The 21933-nt window shown below is 52.6% G+C and overlaps 1 protein-coding gene across 2 annotated transcripts; it reads right to left on the bottom strand.

Annotated features, from left to right (window-relative positions):
• Window positions 1-6424: 6424 nt before the first annotated feature.
• Window positions 6425-8830, bottom strand: ID2 (inhibitor of DNA binding 2). Of its 2 annotated transcripts, XM_075557140.1 has the most exons (3): window positions 8359-8828; window positions 8009-8072; window positions 6425-7203 (listed from the first exon to the last, which is right to left on the bottom strand). In XM_075557140.1, the coding sequence occupies exons 1-2, from the start codon at window positions 8704-8706 to the stop codon at window positions 8016-8018; spliced, it is 405 nt and encodes a 134-aa protein (XP_075413255.1). In that variant the 5' UTR covers window positions 8707-8828; the 3' UTR covers window positions 6425-7203; window positions 8009-8015. The 2 variants fall into 2 exon arrangements, with proteins under 2 accessions (XP_075413255.1, XP_075413256.1); XM_075557141.1 differs by lacking the exon at window positions 8009-8072 and having other exon boundaries at window positions 8359-8830.
• Between the last annotated feature and the right edge of the window lie 13103 nt (window positions 8831-21933).

Consider the following 21933-nt stretch of genomic DNA (forward strand, 5'->3'; position numbering starts at 1 on the left):
TCAGGGCTACAGCCTTCCGGGTGGCTTGCAGCTCAAGGTAAAGGAAACAGCAATCTTCACATTTGGGCCCGGAGACAACATCGTGATCAATGGAGGAAAGATTGGCCTTATACAGGGGTTTCGTCTTTCTTGATCCACAATCAAGGCTCAGGTAGACAGCAGTCAGGAAACTAAAACACGAATTGCCCTGGGCAATTGTGCTGCCCAAGACCTCTTTAACGTGCTGAAGGGCAAGGAAGTGACTTTGCGACTCAGGCGCGCCTGCCCCAAGCCATGGTATTTTCAGTCGCCTCATGCGTGTGTAGAAGCTGGACAACGTGTGAAGAAGGATTGATGTGTTTGGATTAGGACCTTAGTGAAGAGTAATGACAGTCAGAAGAGCCAGCCGTCTGTCTTGGAGGCAGCACAGCCAAAATGCTCCTTCGCAGCCATGCTGGGGAGACTCCGTCTGCGGACGTGCTACGGGAGAGGCCAGTCCCTGGACAAGGACCCCACGCTTTGTAAAGTAGAGTCGATGTAAGGGGGCGCCGACACAGGCTGCAACCACGGGCTGGACGGCACACAACGACAATTGTGAGCACAGCTCAGGACCACGAAGTTGTTTGTTTTGGGGCACCCGGGGTCCCCACGAGGCACACTGACGGACAGCACCTAACGAGGGCAGCAGCCAATGATCGTTGCGGCCCATCTGGTGGGTTCTGACTCACAGACAGAGGACTGCCCCCTGGGGTTTCCGGAGGCACACAGTCAGCTCTTTGCTCCCATCTCAGCCGGTGGCTTTCCCATCAGTGAGTGAGGGCAGCACAGATATGCCTTCAGGGCGCCTTAAGTAGCAAACTAGGTCATGGAACAAAGCTACCACTGAGGGAGCATTTTCCACCCCTGGGGCTGAGGGGACAAAGGGAAACGTCTGGATGCTTACAATCTGGAAGCTTAGAGAAGGGGCCGCTAAGGAGGGCCAGTAGACCTGAGAGAGGGTTGCTGCTCAGCTGTGCGGGGGTGGGTGTGGGTGTGGGTGGGGGGTGTCTCAGCGCTGGAGGAGCACCACGGTGGGCTTGGGACCCACGTCCTGTGCAGAGTGCCCCTGGGCGAGTGCTGGGCCTTGCAGAGGGGCATGACACACATGCACACTGGATTCAGTTGATGTGTAGGAAGGTGAGGGGAACAGGCTGTGGGGCGGGGCTTGGGGAGCCAAGTAGACAGAAAGCTCTAGGAGCCGACTAGAAAGAGCAATTCCCTTTTCCTGCTCCACGGATCCCGGAGTCGTCAGGAATTTTATCTAGCTTGGATCCACCCTCCATGGCCTGGGGAGGAGCAGCCCAAAACTCCAAGGTCAGGCGATCCCACAGTGGATTTGATGGAGGACTTCCATTCCCAACCCTCCAAGTCGAATCTGTCCTCACATCAGAACAGCTAAGTGCCGTCTGTGTCTAGCCTCAGTCAGGGAAATGTTTGTCTTAGCGCATAGGCTCCCAAGTTTACTCGGCCTATGCCTTCTTCTCAGGAAGGAAAAAAAAAGTCTTCCTGGCAATTAAACATGTTTATACTGTATCACAAAGGTGTCTGTCTTTGCAGCCCCTGATTGCTCCAGTGCTTGACTGTGATCCATGGAGGGCAGACAGGCGTTCTGCTCCTGTAGAGACTTACAGTCTCCACACTCCCGGGGCAGTTCTGCCCTGCTGTACAGGGTCCCTCTGAGTTGGCATCCACTCGATGGCAGTGAATTTTCCCTTGTGGTTTATATGGTATAGGAATCCTTGTGGTGTAGTGGATATGGGTGGGGCTGCTAACCCCAAGGCGGGCAGTTCAAAACCACCAGGCCCTTCTAGGGAGAAAGTCAGGGCTTTCTATTCCCCCAGAGTTACAGTCTCAGAAACTCCAAGAGGCAGTTCTACCTCGTCCTATTAGGGCTGCTATGAGTCAGAACCAACTTGATAGAAATGAGTTTTGCTTGTTTGTTTGCTATGCTGGCACAGTGGTTAGGCGTTGGGCTACTAACTGCAAGGTCAGAAGTTCAAAACCACCGGCCAGCTCTGCAGGAAGATAAGGTTTTCTACTCCCGTAAAGAGTTACAGTCTTGGGAACTCACAGGGGCAGTTTTACCGTGTCCTATGGAGTCACTATGAGTCAGCATGGCTTGAGGGCTGTGAGCTTGGTGTGGCTCCTTTCTATGCATTGAAAACAACAACAACATCACAATTAAAGACATGCTTCCAGATAACCTAGCTCAACTTTAACACAGTAACACACTCACAATCACAATGATTTGATACTTGTCACAAAGTAGTGCCCAGTTGCTACTGTGAAGCATTTTATGTACCTCAAATTTTAATATAGTGTGGGGGTTGATTCATAACTACTGGTTGTACATAATATCATCTTTCATGTCTATATTGCATTGGGCAACTCTGTGGTCTTCCTTACAAAGTGTTAGAGAGCGAAGAAGTTGCTTTGAGGACTGAGGTGCCCCTGAACCAAGCCATGGCATTTTCAATGAGCTCATACGCATGTGGAACAGGGGCAGTGCATGTGGAGCTGAACCATGGTGTCGGTCAAGAACACTGCATCTGCCATGGGTTACCAGAAGCATGAAGTGCTGCACCCATAGCCGCAAGACTGACGGTTCAAGCCCCCTCGCTGATCTTTGAGAGAAAGCGGCAGGTAGCTGCTCCTGTAAAGACACACGCCTCAGAGTCAGAATTGACTGCATGGAAGTGTGTTTGTTTGTTTGGAGGTGGGGGTTAGAGATATTTAAGAGCAGGCATACCTAATATTCAAGTTCAAGTTGCTTGCTTATTGTAATATATTTCCATCCATTGCTACAACTTTTAGTAAAGTCGGCCTTATATGTTAGATCTTCTCATTTTATGCTCCATGCCTTTTACCTTGACTTTCTGTTTGGGATCATCTTTATCATTCTGTTCTGGGTAATTTCTTCAAAGACACTTTTATCAGCACATCAATTGCCTCTTCAGCAGCCTTTAATCTGGGTTTTTCCATTGAGTCCAAATTTTAATAACTATTCTTACCACAACTATTTTGTTCATCTTCAGATTTTCTTTTATATATTTTTTAATATATAAAAATTCAAAAACCAAACACTGCCATTGAGTGGATCCTGACGCATTGTGATCGTATAGGAGAGAGTAGAATGGCCCCCTCCCATCTCCAAGGCTGTCGGTCTTCCTGGGAGCAGAAAGCTTCTTTCACCCGTGGAGCAGCTGGGTGCTTAGACAGGCTGACCTTGTGGTTAGCAGACCTCCACACAAGCCACCACCCCTCCAGGGCTTTCTCTGACAAAACTATACAGCATGGCAACAAGGTCCCTGGTGGCACTTTGGGAACGCATTGGATGCTGACCACAGGGCTGGGAGGCAGGGGAGGCTGTCCTCTCTGACGGAGGTTCACAGCGCCGGAACGCCCCCTACAGGGTCATGACGAGGACAGACTGACTTGATGGCAGTGGCTTTAAACACGTGGCTTATTGTTATTTTGGTGCTTTCAATTATTTCTTTAATTATTTTGGCACACATTGAGAAAGACGATATATGACAATTCAGGGAGCTGTGGGCTTCTTGGTGACTGCTAACCACAAGGTCGGCGGATGGCCCCCACAGTCTGCTCTGCAGGAGAAAGAGGAGGCCGTCTGCTCCTGCACAGACGGAAAGTCTCAGGAACACAAAGGGGCAGTTCTATTTTGTCTGAGAGGGTCACAAGCAGTTGAAATCCACTCAATAGGAGTGTGATGGTTTTATTTCTTTCTTTGTATATTAAAACAAAAGTCTAAAACAGCATCATGCACTAAAAACAAATTCGCTGCCATTGAGTTGATGCCAATTCAGCCTGACCCTATAGGACAGGGTAGAACTGCCCTGTGAGTTTCCAAAACTGGCTACTCTCTAGCAGAAAGCTACGTCTTTCTCTTGTGCAGCAACTGGTGGTTTTGAACTGCTGACCTTGCAGTTAGTAGCTCAACACCTAACCACTGTGCAACCAGGACTCCCTTTAACAAACGAACAGGGGCGGACGTCTGACCTATTCTCATTTGGAGTCCCTAGGCAGTGCAGCTGGATTGCTCTCAAAGGTTCTCAGAACCTACCTAGAGGCAACTAGGGAAGAGGGGGACCCCCGACAGGTCACAAATTGGTTCTACTGTGCACATGGGGTCACTTTGTTGCAACTGACTGGGTGGCAAGAAATAACCTTAAGATCTACTCTAGCAGAAATATGCTCGCCCCTGTTTACCTGACGTTAGAGGTCCCGGTTAGTGAGTACACAGTCCACGGGGTGGGGAGTAAGCCCCAACCTACTGACACCGAAGAGAAACCACCTTTCACTTGACTTCCCTATTCCTTTATCTCCACAGTCCGCCATTCTCTGCGGCCTGGGGTCCTAGCTGAAGCACGTTTCCTTTCCAAACCCAGGGCAGCATCTGGGGGAGTACAGGTTCTCACCCGCACAGGGAGGCCAATCTGTCCTGGCGTCGTCACAACGAATCGGGGTCCCTATCTGGACAGGGTCCAGCAGGGCTGGCGTGGCACAATTGCTAGACGTGGTATTTCGGGATACCCTCGCGCTTACAGCCTGTGAACCCAGCCTCCTCCGGCGCGAGCCGTCTTCTTCCCGGGAGCCAGCGGGCGGCGCCCGCCCTCCACGGCCGACGCGCCCGGGCCCGCCCGCCCCGCCGACACCAACTCCAACTCCGCGCGGGGCTGTTTACTGGTGGGTCGCCGTCACAATTCTGCAAACAGCGCCCTGCTGCCGAGCAGCAGCCGGAGAGGCGCGGCCGCCGTTTGCGCGATGAGTCCCTAAGGCCGTAGACCCGGGCCTCTTGGGCGGAAGACCCTGGTACTCCCACCCACGCAGGCCTGTACTCCGGCCCGTGGGTGGTTCGGAGATGGGGGGCACACCGAGTGGAAAGGATTGGGAGGAGCGCACCCTTTCCAGTGTGTCCCCCGCTTGTCCTGCCCGGTGCCTGGGCGGGTGGCGGGTGTCCCCTGGGTGGCCGCTAACAGAGACCTGAGCGCACACAGATGGAGCGCTCCGGCTCCTGGGCTGGTTTCCCGCGCAAGTGCGGCAGGTAGGGGTAACCCCCACTTCCACTCCTCCCCCTCCCCCTGGGACACGATTGTCGACCACGATGACACCCTTCTGACTACACGTGTTCGCCCAAGGAGGTGCCCCTCAACAGGGGCGCAAGGGGCCAGGACAGCCCTGGGCCACTGCTGCCCACCGGCCGCCCCTCCCCAAGCACCACCAAAGGGAGGTGCGCGGGGAAGCGCCCGCGAGGGCCCGCCCAGAGGGTCGGGCTGCGCCGCGCGGTCGGTCGGCAGAGGGAGCCCGGTGCTCGGGAATGGCCGGCGCGCTCTCGGCCCCTGGGGCGGCCCCGGGCGGGCCGCGCTCCCGGGCAGGGGAACTCCGGGAGGCTGGAGTCTCAGGCCGGAGGCCGGCCTTTCCCACCTCTGACCCTGCGAGTGGTGGATTTGGTGTCAGGGACGGGGAAATGCGGCCGCTGGTGCAGACACACGCGTCACCTGAACACTTGCTGGGGCTGGAGAAAGTGGCCCAAGGTGGGACAGTCGCCGTCGGCCGCTGGCTGCGACCCAAACCCCTTCTTCCGTTCCCATTCACTTTGGACCAGCCAAGTGCCTGGCCACAGAATTCCCCACATCTATATTAGAGTCCAGATTTTGTCACAGGAGGATGGCAAAAAAAGAGTTAATGTGTCTGACTTTGAAGAGCTTTGGGGGGGGGGGGAGAGCGCAATCTTCCCTTTCCCTAGGCAGTGCAGAGGTTGCAGGGGTGAACCACTTCATGGAGAGTGCTCCGTGTTCAGTGTTTCCTGGAGACCAGGGAGTTAGTTACACGTTGAAGGTAATTGGGGGTAAGGCTAAGGTGCCTTCAGAGGCTTGAAGAGGCGAAGCCCAAATTACAGTCTAATTCCAGTGGCCAGCACGAATCATCAGAGCAGCCCCATGTTATCAGTAGCAGACAGGGCTGTTGACCTTCTAAATCATGAGCCATGTTGAGACTCTGCTCTTCCGGATGAACCAGCAGTTTCATTTACTCCAGCAGTGAAGTGCCCTACCCACTAAGCTGCGCAGCCCCGTATCCAAGCTGTCTTTACAATGTTCCATTTCCTGGGGTGCTGAGGGAGGTCAAAATCCGTTTTAAACTCAACCTCAAGGAACATAACTAATTGTTTTAGCCTTAAAGACACGGAAACTTCTGCTCCTAGCCATGTCTTGGTCAGTGCTTCTAGAAAGCACTAGTAGGTGGTCACATCTTCTAAGGAGCTCTTTTCTCCACACAGTAGGCCCCCCAAGGTTCAGGGGTCAAGAGGAAGGGAAGAGATAAGGGAGGAGTTGAATAGAAGGGGAGATACTGAGACAGACTGAGACTTACAAACCATCCAGAGCACAGATACGGGCTTCAGACATGTTTTATTATAATCTTATACAGTCTACATAAATTTGAACTTTCATTTATTTGGGTTCAGTTATAACATAGCATAATTAAAATCAAAGCACTGGTCCTCTGAAATAAAGCAGGCAATCACCACTCAATAAACACACTTGATTTATTTTGTATAAAAGGGTTAAGTTTACAACTAAACTTTTATAAAAAGTTTAGCATGAATAAGTACATCATTACATTTTTTTGCAGAAATATACATCTCTGCCACTATACAAGAAAAACTCTAAAGAGTTCACAAGGTTTCACTCAATAGATATATATTTATATATAAATATATACACAGCATTCAGTAGGTTTGTGTCAAAAAGGTAATTTCTGACCAAGAAGACTTCATTTAAGGAACTGAATACTGGACCCTTCTGGTATTCACGCTCCACCTTTGGAAAAAGGCAAAGTCTGCTTAAATGGGCAATTCCTTGTGATTTTAATGTTTTCGCTCCCCATGGTGGGAATAGTACATAAAGAAATCCTTCCAACTGCAGAAAGGGCATTTAAAAGTCTTTTTCATAAATAACTAGTATCAGTCCAGGTTAGAGAACACCCTGGGGCGGATGATCACTTAAGTTTTCCTTCCGTGTTGTTTTTGTTTGAAAGGTCCACTCAATTTGCTGTTGTCCTCCCCCTGTGACATGGTCGAAAAGTAAGTTCAGCGCCTTAAAAGATCCTGTGGATTTGTTGTTATGTTGTTGTTGTTGTGCAAAACAGGGAAAAAAAAGTCTTGAACACCTGCAAAAGATTGGGAGAGAAGAGCTTGATTGGAAGGTGCTAACCTGAGGGCAGGGGCAGGCAGTGGGAACATTTAACCAGACACTCAGAATGGGCAAACCCTGGTGTCCAGATGCAAAACAAACACACACACACACACACACACACACACACACACACACACAGAGCCTCTGGACTTGGCAAATTAAACGTTAAAATAGCATCGACTGGAGGGAAAAACTTCTCAACGCAATCTCTTCTTTGGATCGCCAACTGCAGTACTCAGAGGCGCCAGTCTGCCGCTTGTAACAATCATTTGATTGAAAACAGCCCTCCAGTGAACGTAACAGACAGGGCAGACAGACGGGGTCCCCATCCCAGGGCTGAAGGACAGGGCAGCGATCCTCCGCTAGCTGAAATCCCAGGCGATGCTAGTTAGTGTCAGGAAAGGAAGCTCCAGCAGGAATCTGCGGTGAGATTAACGCGGTTGGGCCCTCAATCGTGTCAAGAACAGCAGAGAGCCGCCTGGACAGCAGTGTGGGGCACGCTTCCCCGGTCATCCGCAGAGGACGGTACCGGCACCATGTTCTTTTGAAGGAAAATGTTTTTGTGCTGCTCGGAGCCCGAACCAGAAACCTCTCCCCATCTAGCGAGAAAAGCGCTCCTACGTAGGCCTGACCCAGTGAAGTACACATTCATGCGCTAAGCCAAGAAGCGGGCAGACGGAGCCTCCCCCACCCGACAAGCCCAAAGGAACCGGCGCGCGCGCGCGCGCGCAGCCCGAGGTGGTCTGAGCCGCGGAAGAGAAGGCGCGGCGCTCACTCACCGGTTACTCAGCCGCAGAGCGCTTTGCCGTCTTTAGACTTTAGCTCAGACGGGAACTCAGAAGCCTGCCAGAGAAAGCACGAGACGTTAGGCATCTTGCTGCGGAAAAGACCTCCACCACCCCCGCTCTGGGGTGACTAGTCCACGCAGAACACCAAGTTCCATTACACGCGTTTCTGCTACATTTCAGAGTCAAAGCCAGAGCATTAACATGTCAGAACTTAGCCGCAATTTCATGCACAACGCAATCGCGGATTTCAGGGAAAAGAAAGTTAATTGGCCGGCCTTCAAGTCGCCGTCCGCCACGGACTCACTAGTGACAGCCCAGCGCGGCGCCCGGGCGGGGCTTACCTGTAGGGACAGAATGCTGATGTCCGTGTTGAGGGTGGTCAGCGGCGTCCTGGAAGCCGGGGCTTGCCCGGGTCTCTGGTGGTGGAGGCTGACAATGGTGGGGTGCGAATCCAGGGCGATCTGCAGGTCCAAGATGTAGTCGATGACGTGCTGCAGGATTTCCATCTTGCTCACCTTCTTGTTCTGGGGGATGCTGGGCACCAGCTCCTTGAGCTTGGAGTAACAGTCGTTCATGTTGTACAGCAGGCTCATCGGGTCATCCACCGGGGTTTTGCTCCGCGAAATGCCCAGGTTGTGGTCCGAAAGGCTGTTTTTTCTCACGGACCGCACAGGACTGAATGCTTTCATGTTGAAGGCGGGCGGAAAGAAAGGCTGAGCACAGACGGAAGCGAGCAACCGGGGAGCTCGGGCCGCCTCCGCCGCCTGCTGTGCTACCCCTACTCTGCGAAGAGCTGGGCTCAGAATGAAGCCGAAGTCGGCCGGGGCGGCTTTTATCCGCACTCACCCGGTCGACACGCTCGGGCTTCCCTTGATTCCCATTGGCCAAAGGAGCAGTGTCCATCAGGCAAATGGGGCACCTCCATTGGCGGACGCGGGAGCGGGGCGGGTGCTCGCCTCTTCCGCGTTCAGAGCCAATCCCGCGGGGTGGGCGGGGTGAGCGCCAGCTGGGGCGGTAAATAGAGTGCAGGGCACCCAGCCCGGCGGCGCGGGCCCGGGCAGAGGGGCGCGCGGGCCGCAGAAGGGGCGCCTGGGACTCCAGCTCTGCGGCGGCACGGGAGGGCGCAGGCCCACCGCTCCCTGGTCCTCACAGTGTGCCCCCGGAGCCGGCCACCCGGCTGAGCTTCCTCTCAGCAGTGACAGGGGCAGTGCAGCATAGCGGAGGGAAAACCACTGCGACCCACGGAGCACCATTTAGAAAGATTTTTTTAAAAAGCATGTTAGCGGAGTGAAAATGCAAATTAAGCTTGCTCATAGCAGTGACATTCGTTGAATGGTGACGTGAGTGCGGCCTTTTAAGGGAAAGATTTATGTGGGGGGGAAAAAGCCAAACAAAACTTACATGCCATTCAAAGACAGGTTCCGCGTGGGGTTTTGCAAAGTGGAGCAGGGCGGAGTGGGGGTGGTGTTATCATAAATCGCAGTAAAAGGAGTATTTATTGCATCGGGTCCTAACTCGATGCTGGCGGCTTAGTAGCTCTAGGCGCCCACTTAGGAGCTTCTACTAAATAAGGCTGGGCTATTTTAATGATCTTATTAATCAGAAATCATTAGGTGAACTTGCACATTTACATACGTCTTCCTTAGAAGGCTGTTGGTGTATACCCCTCAGTGTAGGTGGCCATGTGTTCAACTACACACACACACTTATTTCTGGTGTCACATTCCAGCACCTACACTGCGCTCCTAAAGTTTCCTGACCTCTAGGTAGCTCTAGCTATTGAAATACTAAAGTAAGCTTGTTATTGATGTTTGTTGGTTTTTTACTGTAAATCCTGACTCAACGCATTCTTTCATTCTAATATGTGTGCGGCTGTTTACACCAATGCTTATCAGTGTACTTTGAAAACTATAGTTCCCTAGAATAGGAGAAACTAGAAGAAGCCGGAAAATGTGCTAAGATACAGATGTCTACATCTTGGTTGACTTTTGGTCTCCATTTTCAGCGTGGCATTTAAAAGGGGCGCGACTTGGAGACGGAATAAAGCACGAGGAGGGGGAGACCGTATTTCGGCCTTCACTGCAGACGGATTCAGCGGGTCTCTGTGGGGAAGGTGGTCTCCCGTGGCCCAGTTCCGGCCTCTGAGCGCCCTGCTCCTCTTCTGGGCAGCAGTCTTAACTCACTGCAGTAGCAGGGTGGAAGTGCAGCACTGCTCTCAGCAAGCGCACACCTCTGTCCCTGCCAGGGGTCTCCTCCCATCGATCAGAAGTTTGGAAGTGATTCAGCACCCCAGTCCCCCACAGTTGGGGCCTTTTGATGTACTCTGTGTGCATGTGTTTGTCACATACGCGCCACAGTGGAACAGATTTTGTTTTGACACTATTTTGGTTCATGATGTTAGACTTTGACTATTTTACAATAATAGCCAATGTAAACAAACATCTTTAGGATTCTCCAATTATTCCTTGGGATTCTTGGACACTGGGGCGATGGGATATTAATGGCTTCCTTCGTTTGGCCTCTCCCAGGTGGCCGCCTGGGGGAAGCGTCCAAAGGGGGGGAAGCGTCTCTTAAGTCTCCCTAGCCCCCAAGGGGGTGTGGGCACTGCGTGGTGGGGTTTACACCTGGGCCAAGCTGTCGGGCAGCCCTTCCCCCGTCATGTTTGTGCCCTGATGTAGTACAATCGCACAATATGGTGAGCGTCTGCTGGTCTCTCTGAAGCCGCCCGCTCGGTGCGAGGGGCTTGGAGCCCGCTGGCAGGCAAGGCGTGACCTCCTGGGCCCGCGCTGCGCTGGAACCAGGGCGCCCAGGACGCTGCGGACCCGCCGACGGATCAACCAGACGGTCCGGACTGGCAGGCCCAGGATGACGCTGCCTGGACAAAGGGGCCTTGGTGGCAGGGGCTGATGGGGAGGCGTTTTCCATGCGGATTAGAGGGCATCTCGCAACCTGTCCACCCGCTCGCGCGCGCGCGTTGGTTTGTGTATTGGAGACCTGCACGGTTCCAGGGCCCAAGGGCCCGGGCAGCGCTCCATCTGCTTGTGGGGCGAAGGTGTGAAGGGCTTCCTGCGGAGGAGGCAGAGGCTGGTCCCCGCGCACGCCTCCCCCAGTCACAAACACCCACCCAACCCTCACCACCACACACACCAACCCGCACTGCTCTGGAAGTTACCTCCGCATCTCGGGACCTAGGGGTCAGAGTCTAGCGCAGGCTCTGCCCCGCGGCGGCGCACATCTGCGCCCAGGCCCGGCGGCCGGCCGTAACCAGAAGCAGCTCGGGCCGCGAGCGCCCGCCGGCAGGCCGGGCCGGCTCGCAATCCCGGTGTGATGCAACGCGGGGCGGGGGAGGAGCCTGCGGGGGGATGGAATTCTCAAGGTCCTCTCTGCACATCTGGCGCAATTGGGATTTCTCTCCTTTCTTCCCCCCGGTTTTGTTCTCACAGCTGTGTCCATTTCGCCTGTGACCCCCCGAGTGATCCCTGACAGGTGATGAATTGGCAGCGGCGGCGGCGGCGGCGGCGCGCGGGCCAGGCCGCGGCCGAGCTGGAGCCGCGAGCCCCGGAGCAGACTCTCTGGCGCCAGGCGCGTGACGCCGCCCATTCACCGCCGCCCTCCAGCCTTGTCCTCGCGGCGCCGCTCAGGCGGCTGCCATGGCAACCGCGGCTGTCAGTCAGCGCGCGCTCCCAGCTGATCAATGCCTGGGAGACCCGGGCGGTTTTCAGCCTCACCTCGGCGCGGGGCCGCGGCAGGGCCCGCGAGCACCTGCAACCCGTTGTGTGTCTAAAGTTTCGAGTTATGTGTGGGAAGAAGGACGGAGAAGAAAGCCAAGCGGGGAGGCGGCACAGCCGAGAGAGGGAGGAGAAAGAAGTCTTCCTTTTGTCAAAGGACGCATAATGTGGCTTGGAGTTGGCGTCCGCTAAGCGTTTTGCTCGTTTGTGCAACCGAGGAATTCGGTGCTGAGAATACGGGGCGAGGGAAGGCTAGAACGGGTCACTTTCTGAGCGGATGGAGAGATTAATTCCATGGGATCCTCGCAGGCCTGATTTGGGATTCCCAGCTCCGGAAAAACAAAACAAAAAACCCACCTTTAAGGCCCCACGCCCACCCACCATCGTCTTTCTCCTTCGCCCCAGGAGGTTGTGCCAAAAAAATGCAGTCAGTTCGCCGAGCAGCCCACTACACCCCTCCCTGGGAGACTGGGAGGACCTCCCGTGCCCGGTCCCGCGGCTCCGGATTCCTCGATTCCGGCCCGTGCTCATTACCACGACAAAGTGGGTGTCCCGATTGAGGCACGTTTATAGCGCTGCATTTTCAACCGGGGAGATCAAGAGGCCAGGAACTTCCAAGTCGGCCCTCCTCCTCGGTCCCGGCTTTATCTGGAGGGAACGTTCCATGTTAAGAACCAGATGCCAGCGTTCTCAGACAGTTTATGGCATCCGGAACCCTCGAGGGGCTTCATCTGCTGTGCGGAGTGTTCATGGCAATTATTTATCATCTTTCCTGGGGCGGAGGGCGCAGAAAGCCGGGGGGGGGGGGGCAGGGGACTGGAGGGGGAGGCGACTGTTCCTGATTCTGTTATCTGTTTGAGCAGTTTGTTGTGGTTTTCTAAGAAACAGCGTCTGGATTACATAAGGGTTCAAGTTTTCGCCTTACTTGTTTATTTAATACCTTGGCAAGAGGGAGCCCTTACCCTGAAATCAGATAACCGAATTTGGGTTTAAAACAACTTTAGACGTGGGGCAAAGAGAGGGACAGAGTGTGCACAGCCCACCGAAAGCAAATAAGGGGATATTTATTTTTATCCCTTGGGGCATTTGTTCAAGACCTTCCTAACCTCTTACACACACAGCCAATAAATTTCATTAACAACGAGGCTCGGCCTAACGTGGCTTAATGCCCCCCGCCCCCCCCCCCACCATTCCTTCTAGGATTCCAGCGCAGTCCCGTTTGCCCGGAGGTTTGAGGAGCACCAGGTAAAACGCCGAGCTAAACCCAAGTGCTTTCAAACGTCTGATCCCCTTTTAGGGAGATCACCTTACATTTCAGCGCCGTTCAAAGAAAGCGAAGTTTGAGAAGTTCCGCGGAGGGTTAGATTTAAACCACCCGCTCCGCAAATATTTAGTTACACATGCCGCGAAGCGCACCGATTTGTGGCCGCGTTTTGCTTTCACAAAGGATTTTCCTGTTACTTTTGTCCCGGCCACCAAATTAAAAAGAAAATCAACGCGAGCGAGAGATAAGGCCTGGAAGACAATCCCGGGCAGCCCGCGGGCTGGCGGGAGCGCGGCGGGCTGGCGTCGCCCAGTCTGCGCCGCCGGGAGGCGCGCACGTCCGGCCGCGCGGCAGCGGCGGCGCCTCCGCGGGGAGCCCGGCGGCCGCGCGCCCCGGGGCGCAGCGCGCGGCGCGGGGGCGCGGGGCACAGGCCGCCCACTGTTTGCCCAACAGCGTCCGTGGGAATTCATTAGCAGGCTTCGCTAGCCAGCAACAAGGGCGGTTTTGTCCGGAATTAAACTACATCTTAATATTATAATGCGGCACAAAGAGCAAAACCCGAGGCTCCGGCTTTGGAGTCTCTAACAAGAAACACATTGTGCGCCTCCCTCCGCCCCACCCCCAACCTTTTTGGCCGAAACCACGTCTGCGCGTCCGCCCCGCTGGGCAGCGCCAAACCCATGACCTCAGAGACGAGGAACCCTCCGGCCCCGCGCCCACGCGCACGGCTTGGGGCGGCCGCCGCGCTCCGAGCGCCCCGCTTCCGACGGCCGCGGCCGGTCGCGCTCCTCGGCGGACACGTTTCCTGCGCGAATGGCGCGGGGTGGACGGCCGGCCCCAGGCGGGCGCTGCAGATCCCTTCCGGAGTTGGCACCCCGCTTGGCGCTGCCCTCACAGGCTAGCTGATGGGGAGGCTTTTTTTCTTTTGTTCACTTTTTAAGTTTTACACCTCTCGTTCTTGCAGTCTTGGAGACTGGGTACCAGATTCAGCACACCACCCAAAATTGGCAATTCACTGGCCCTGTCCCAGGGAGCTGGAGAACGCACCCTGGCCCGGTGAACCCTAGGTCAAGGCCGGCAAAAGGGTGGTGGGGCTAGGGCGGTAGTACCCCCTAGGAGGTGAGTGCTGACGGGCTTCTAAGAGGTGGGGACCTGCCTGGACCCAAGGGGCACAGGGCGCAGGGACAAGTGTCTAGTCCTCTCTGCACTTCTCCACCTGCTAGACCAAGTGGGCGTGGGGATGGGCTTCTTAACGCTTCTGGTGCCGAGTGCAGCTGATCCTGGGGGTACCCTTCCGGGAGACCCTGGAGGTAAAGATGGGTTTTATAGAGAGAGGTATGTAACTTACCAAGGAGAGGGAGAAAATGGGAGTAGGGGCAGCACAACTGTCCTCTTTAAGGGGAAGTTAAACATTCACATTTGGTTACGAAAACATTCACAGCTCACTTTTGCTCTTCACCTTGACCCTATCTTTTCACCATTGACAGAGAAAGAAATCAAAGCATAGGTGAGGGACAGACTGCATGCTGTGTGTGGCTAGGCTCTAAACCACACCCTCCCTAGGCAAAAGAATCCCTCCATGGGGCGAATAGGTGGTTTTAAGATTGATTTTGCCCCTGGGTTTGATTACCTTTTTACCTGTGGTTTGGTCTGGTCCTGGATGGCTGGATTGCCCAGAGTTAGGAATTCTGGAACCCACCTTCCTTGAAGGGTCCAAGCTGAGTAATTTAGCTTTACCTTTGTTGACCAAAGGTCGGCTAGGGTTTAGGATTGAGCAAACCCCAGTGGAAGTCAGAACCGCTTCTGGAGGGCAGCAGGTCTGGGGCCTGCCTCGAGGACAGTGGTTCTGAACCTTCCTAATGTGACACTTTCATACAGTTCTCATGTGGTGGTGACCCCCAACCATAAAAATATTTTCGTTGCTACTTCATCACTGTCATTTTGCTACTGTGATGAATGGAGCAACCCCTATGAAAGGGTCCTTCGACCCTAGCTCTCGGAAGTCAGTTTGGTGAGCAGCCCAGCCCAGGAAGCAGTCTCTCTCTCTCTCTCTCTCTCTCTCTCTCTCTCTCTCTCTCTCTCTCTCTCTCTCTCTCTCTCTCTCTCTCTCTCTGTCTGTTTCTCTCTCTCTCTCTGAAGTAGTGCCTATAGCAAGTCCTCCTGAGGCTGGGTTGACACAGGTGGTGTAGGGATCTCACATTAAAGAACTTCAGAGAAGCAACCCGTGTTCTAAACCAAAGCTGTGAAACAAACACGCCAGCTGTGGCCCCGTCTATTCTGACTGGTGGCCATTGGTTGGGCGTTTTCTGGAGGAGCACTGCTAGTGGCTGTCATTTCTATAGAAGCAGATGATCAGGCCTTCCTTCCTTTGGCACAGCCCTACTGCGATGGAGGCGGCTCATAGGGACCCTCTACAGGGTTTCTGAGCAGAGAGCCTGGGCTTGAACGGCAGAAGTCCAGGTGAGTGGTCAGGCGAACGCTCCTCCAGCAGCACCCCTAGAGCTCTATGGGGTACTGTAAGGTGGATTCAAACTGCCATATGTTCCATACCAATCTATGAAGTCCTCTTCAGACTCACGCAACACATGCAATGACGCTGAATGCAGGAAGATCATAGGCCAGTGGGTGGAAAGTCTTGTGGATCCAGTGGCTCTAGCATAGCTCCCATGTGTCTCCTCAGAAGGAATGTCTCCCAGGGAATGAGTCTGTCCCTCCTCCAGCGAGCTAGTTATCTCCATAGAGCCTCCAGATGAGGTCATCCAGCTGCGACCTGATTGACAGGCTAAGCTCCACCCCTTTACTCATAATAGTCTCATATTGACGCCAGATTATGTCCAGTAACTACCACAGCCTACTTGGTGAGAGGTGAGTTACTCTGGACCCCTTAAGGACTCAAATGCTTATTTTCAGAAAACTCACGAGATAGACCGTCTGGTCTTCCCACTGTATTCTTTCCCTTGTTCTTCCTCTTTTGATGCCAATTGTCGTTCCTTTATCATTTTCCTTGTTTCAAGGACATCCTTTAGACATTCTTCAGGTGTGTGTGTGTATGAAGATCTGCAGTCTGTCTTGAAATGCGTACTCATTTTATCTTGGAATTAGTATTTGATAAATGATGTCTAGGGGACAGTGGAGTATATGGGGGCTGACAGCCATGGCTCAGATATCAGCTTGCCTTCCTGCCTCCCTGGGACCAATTGTGGGCCATCATGGCTCCTGCCTTTCCACCCTGTCCTGCTCTCCCCAGGATATTGGCAGAGAAGCCAGGATGCGGTGTACACAGCATGTAGAGTTGAGGGGTAGCTCCCTGGCTCCTGTGAGACTCTGCTGTCCCTGCATGACTATCTCCATTCCCATGGGAGTGTGACATTAAACAGCAAACAGAAACATCAGAACAGGTTGAGAGAGACCATGCAAGAAAGGAAAAATATGTTTCCCACTGTTTGAACCAGGACCCTGGGTTTTCCTTTTTACGCACAGTCTTTGTCTTTGTCTTGGCCGGTTTTCTTGGCTGCAACGTTTTGGGGATCAGATCACCATGTCTTTCTCCCACAGAACTCCCGGGTGGGTCGGAACCACTAGTCTTTCAGTTAGCAGCTGAGTTTATCCACCTGCATGACCGGGGCTTTTAAAGTGACCCACCCACTGCTTGCCCTGCTCGTCAGCCTTCTGAGGACTGGTACCTTCTTCTGAGAACCGTGTTTCCCAGTGTGTGTGCCACTGTGTAGTCCCTTCTACACTGAGCCTGAGCAGGTGTGGAGTGGCCAACTGGAAGGGGTACATCCAAGGCTGGGTCATAAGAAACTTTCAATTTTTGTTTTGTTTTCTTGGCTTTTGTCCAAGAGAACCTCATTGTCAAGTAGGAAATCCAGAGTTTTCCTGGACCAAGCTATCTACATGGAAAGGACATGGAGAGGGCAGAAAGATAGGACCTTGTCAGTCCAGCGAAGCCCCTGACTTGAGTGGAAAGGATGTCTTGGATGTCCAGCCTAGTCAAGTCTTAAGATGCCTCAGGCTTCAGACACCAGCTGACCACAGCCACGGGAGAGACCCTGATAAGAACTACCCAACAACAGAACTACGAGAGAAAATAGCAAATTATCTTAAGCTGCTATGTTTTGGGCAGGTTTGTTTTGCTGGTTACTAAAATGATTAACTACAGAGACCTTGGAAGTAAATTATCCAACAGCGTTCCTGAGTAAAATTTATGCATTGATTGTAATTGCAATCATTGCTTATTTATTGGTGCTTTTTTTCTTGAAAAGTTTATAACAACAAACTGTAGTATTCTTGCTTTGTTCCTCAGTAGTGTTATTGAGATAAAATTCACATATTTTACACTTCCATATTTAGTCATATGTAAAAAGACCATATATACATCACTACAATCAATCCTAGTGCGTCCTCCCCCTCCTATGTGATTTGCTCTCTAATGCCCCTCAGTGCCCTCTTTCTCTGATAGAGCAATTTCATCAACCATTATCTCTGTGCATCCAGTCTTTTGTGTTTCATAAATTGGGATACATCCCCAAAGGAAAGAAAGAATGAAAATACTGTGTATTTTTTAATAAACATCCTCAAATCCAAGAGAGATGCTGTAATTGTAGAAGATATACATGGTGCTTTATTTGACATTTTGGGATCTAATACACCATGAAGCTGGAAAACCAACAAGGAAGACCGAAGACGAATGAATGCGTTTGAGTGATGGTGTTAGTGAGGAACATTGAAAGTACATGACAGCCAGAAGAACGAACAAGTCTGTCTTGGAAGAAGTACAGCCAGAGTGCTCCAGAGAAGCAGGCATGGCTAGGTTCTGTCTCGTACTTTGGACATGATGTCAGGAGGGACTGGTCCCCGGAGAAGGACATCAGATTGAAAAAGTAAAGGGGCAGCGAGCAGGAGGAAGCCCTTCCATCAAATGGACTGACACTTGGGGCTTGAGTACAGAAACAATTGGGAGGATGGAGCAGGACAGGACTGGGGAGAGGCATTCTGCTGTACACATGTCTCTGTGCGTCAAAATGTGATAATACCTCTCAGCAACAACATCTACTCAGTACCTCTTACTTTGCCCAATCAATAAGAATTTACCCAGAACGGATGAAAATGGTCACGTGACGGCTCCACTGTCTTACCCGGGAGAGCTGGGCAATGAGCAGGAGGCCTGGCCGAGTCTGACAGCTCAGAGCAGGCGGAAGTACTGACTCGAGTTCACACTTTTGGTTCTTGATGGGCTTCCCCTGTCGCACGTCACACGTTCTAGAGCAGGGGTTCTCAACTGCCCTCAGGCTGCAACCCTTTTATACAGTTCCTTGTGGTGGTGACTCCCAACCATAGAATTATTTTCGTTGCTACTTCATCACTGTCGTTTTGCTACTGTTATGAAGCTGATGACCCCTGTGAAAGGGTTGTTAAACCCAAAAGGGGTCGCGACCCACATGTTGAGAACCACTGTTCTAGCGTCTGTTGAAGGAGGTTGGACAGCTTTCCAAGTAGGATTCTTTCCCTAAGTGTGGTCAATTGAACAGATGGGTGCACTGTAACCATCTGCTCAATTGACCATAAATGCGGTTAATTTCACAAACGACAACTTGGGGTCGGCCTCTCCCCCTCCCCAGACTTTAAGAGCTTGGGCGATGCAAATGGGAGGCGCGCTGTCTCTGTACTGAGAATGTGGTAGACGTTGCCATGTTCTGATTTGTGGCGGTTTCACTGAGATAGGTAAAGGGAAAAGTACACGCCGTTATTGAAGACCTGCAGTTGTTTGGCTTTGGCGTCTTGGTTCCAGCAGGAGATGTAGGTTCATAGGAGTACCACTAACCCCTCTGCTTAGTTCTTCACAACTCATCCCAGACAGCATGGAATTAGCTCTCCTATGAACACATGAGCTATTGTGTTTACTTTACGGTTATTTCTAGTTTACAGGTATGGAAACTGGGGGAGGGGAATGGGCCTAACTGACTTGGTTAATACCCCAGAGCCAAGGGCTTGCTGAGTTAGGGTCCACCAAGGCCCCAAACCCCACATCTTGGTTGGCATTTTTTGAATGCTCACTCTGTGATAGACCTTACAGAAGTGCTGTATGTAGCAGGCCTCACCTAAAACGCTCCGAGGAGGGGCTCTTCACTGACCTAATTTGCACTTGAGGAAATGGTGCGCAGAATTCCATTTGACCAGGGCCTGCCCAGGTTACTATAGCCAGGAGGTGGGTGGTAGAGTCAGACTTGGGACAAGTCTGCCGGACTTCAAAGCCTGTGCTTGAAATGCTTGATCTACCCACCTACCTACCCACCCACCCACCCACCCACCCACCTACCTACCTACCTACGTACCAACCAACCAGCCAAACAAAGGAAACCAAGCCAGAAACCAAATGCACAGCCATCTCAGTTGTCGCATAGTGACCCCATCAGACAGAGGGGGATGCTCCTGTGTGATTCCGAGATTGTGAATCTTGATGGGAACAGACAGCCTCGTCTTTCTCCCGTGGAGCAGCTGGTTAAAAGCCAAATGCTTAGTCCACGGCCCCACCACGGTTCTTTTCTCTGCTCTAAGGTGCCTCAGGAGCCTCTTTGAAAGGGCATCAAATGAACTTGGCTATTTCCAGGAGAAATAGTTTAGTTTTACCTGTGTTCTAAACAGGAGACATTGACCCTGGAGAGTTTCCCTTCGACTGAAACATGAACTTTAAAGAAAGAAAGCTTCATTGTCCCCACTGCCCTCCCATTCCTCTAGGGCTCCTGAGATCCAGTGATCTCCCCTTGAGTATTGGCCACTTGGGTTAGTGCCCCCACCCTCCTGTGGGCTGGCGCTCTTCTGCACTTTGAAGACCAGTGCGTGGGCGCCGGGCGTTTGGAGTGAGCCTGCCGGCTCTGAGGCAGGCCCATGGTAGGCCTTTCTACTTGCCTCCCCATTTGAAAGGCAGGGTGGCACAGCCCTCTCTCAGAGTGTGGTTTTCAGTTTTCTCAGGCGACACAGACACATCCTACCTGGAGGAGCAGAGTGCAAGGGCTCCCTCAGTGGGGTTGCCAGATGGATCCCAGGATGCCCATTTAAGGGAAGACTGTGAGTGGCTCTCTCCCTCCCTCCTGCCTGTGCTCCTGCTTTTGCCAGCCTCCTGCCCCTCCTGCTCTGGAGGCTGCTTGCTGTGGGAGGTTGGAGATAGGAGAGCTTAGTGCAAGGGAGAAAGGTAAGAGGACCTTTTGGATTTTTTCTGGGTCACTCAGCCTGGCTGATCCTGATAAGGGTGAAAGTAGGACTCAGATCACAGACTCTGACCAGGGATAAAACATGTACATTCAGCCAGCAAATCCCTGGGGGAAACAGAAGACTCAGAGAGCCAACTTCCAAAATTAAAAATATGCAAGAAGCCAGGACCAGGAGGCAGCGAGGATTTCCAGAGAAAGCCACCTTTGGTGGCTCCTCTCCCACGGGCGGTTACCCTGTGGCCTCTGGGTCAGTCGACGGAGCCTAGGGCTGGCCTTACACCCTGGAGAATCGACTGAAGGAAACTCATGAAAGAATGTTGTAGCAAACAAATCCAGAAATGCACAATTGCTCCAACATGTAGAGTTTTGCTTTTCAAATTTGGCCATCTCGGGGTCCCTGGCAGAGTTCGCCTCCAGTCCCTGGGAGAGGGCCTTGCTGTCTTCATCTCACTTGAAACCAGAGACGGATGCAGGAGGAAGCAAGGGCTGGGTGAGGAGGCAGAAGGTAAAACTCTGCTCTGGGGTTGTCTTCCCAGGGAAGGAATTCCCATTTGGAATTCCTCACCACAGGGGATTGCCCCACAGGCACACACGGCTTACTGTGTGGGTCGTATAATTACACCCGGAGGAAAGCCGGCGGAAACATGCATGAAACTGTTTTCATAGCTCTCTCCTCTGCTTTGCACGAGCTAATGAGCACGCAGACAGAGCTGATGAAAACACAGCAGCGGTGAGGCAGCAGTCGGTTTCACAGGTGGAAGTCAGAGCCTCTGGAGCAACCGGATCTTCCCTCAGGCTGGAAAAGGAGGCCGACTTTCCAAGCTCAGACATTACCAGCAGCAACGAGGTGAAATGAAGCTCAAAGAGACTAATTCAAGAAGTGGCAGGCCTGGGTCCAGGGAGTCAGAAAACACCAGTGAACAAAACCAACAAAAATCCCGACTTCAAGAATATTCCCTTCCGAAGGGGAGTGGCAGAGAGAAGTAGCTGGAGAGTCAATCCCACAACCAGGCATTGAACTTCCAGGTGTGAGTGAGCCAGCGCACCCTCATGGGCAGCAGAGTGGACTTGTGCTCCCTAGCATTCTTCTCCATCATTCATGTTTCATACATCGCTTTTCCAATGGTTGATTTTCCAGAAGGAGACCACCGAGCCTTTGCGTGCTCTCAGCCGAGCATGTTAACCATGCGTACCACGCAGGGGCATGTGCAAGTCTGGGCAGACTAGTGAAACAAACCCAGGGAGACTCATGTATAAAAAAGAGCTTTAGATACAAGAACAATAGAATATTGAAAAAACATCCCAGACCAGGCCAGATCAAGTCCATAAGTCTGGTATTAGCCCACATGTCTGATACCAGTATCTAAATTCCACTTCAAGCTCACACAACACATGCAATGACCCTGAATGCAGGAAGATCACAGGCCAGTGGGTGGGAAGTCTTGAGGATCCAGTGGTTATGAAGCATCTCAGCACTGGCAAGGGTCTCCACTTGGCTCCAAGGTTGTGGCTACCATTAGCCTGTCTCCATGTGGCTTGTCAACAGGAATGTCTCCCAGGGTGTCAGCATGTGTCCCACCTCCAGCAAGCTATTTATCTCCTTAGCGCTTCCAAATGAGGCCATCAAGCTGCAACCGGATTGACAGGCTAAACTCCACCCCTTCCCTCTTAATCCTCTCAAATTGACACCAGATGATGTAACTACCACAGGGC

This window comes from Tenrec ecaudatus, chromosome 8, assembly GCF_050624435.1.
Source record: "Tenrec ecaudatus isolate mTenEca1 chromosome 8, mTenEca1.hap1, whole genome shotgun sequence".
In the NCBI taxonomy this organism is placed as follows: domain Eukaryota; kingdom Metazoa; phylum Chordata; class Mammalia; order Afrosoricida; family Tenrecidae; genus Tenrec; species Tenrec ecaudatus.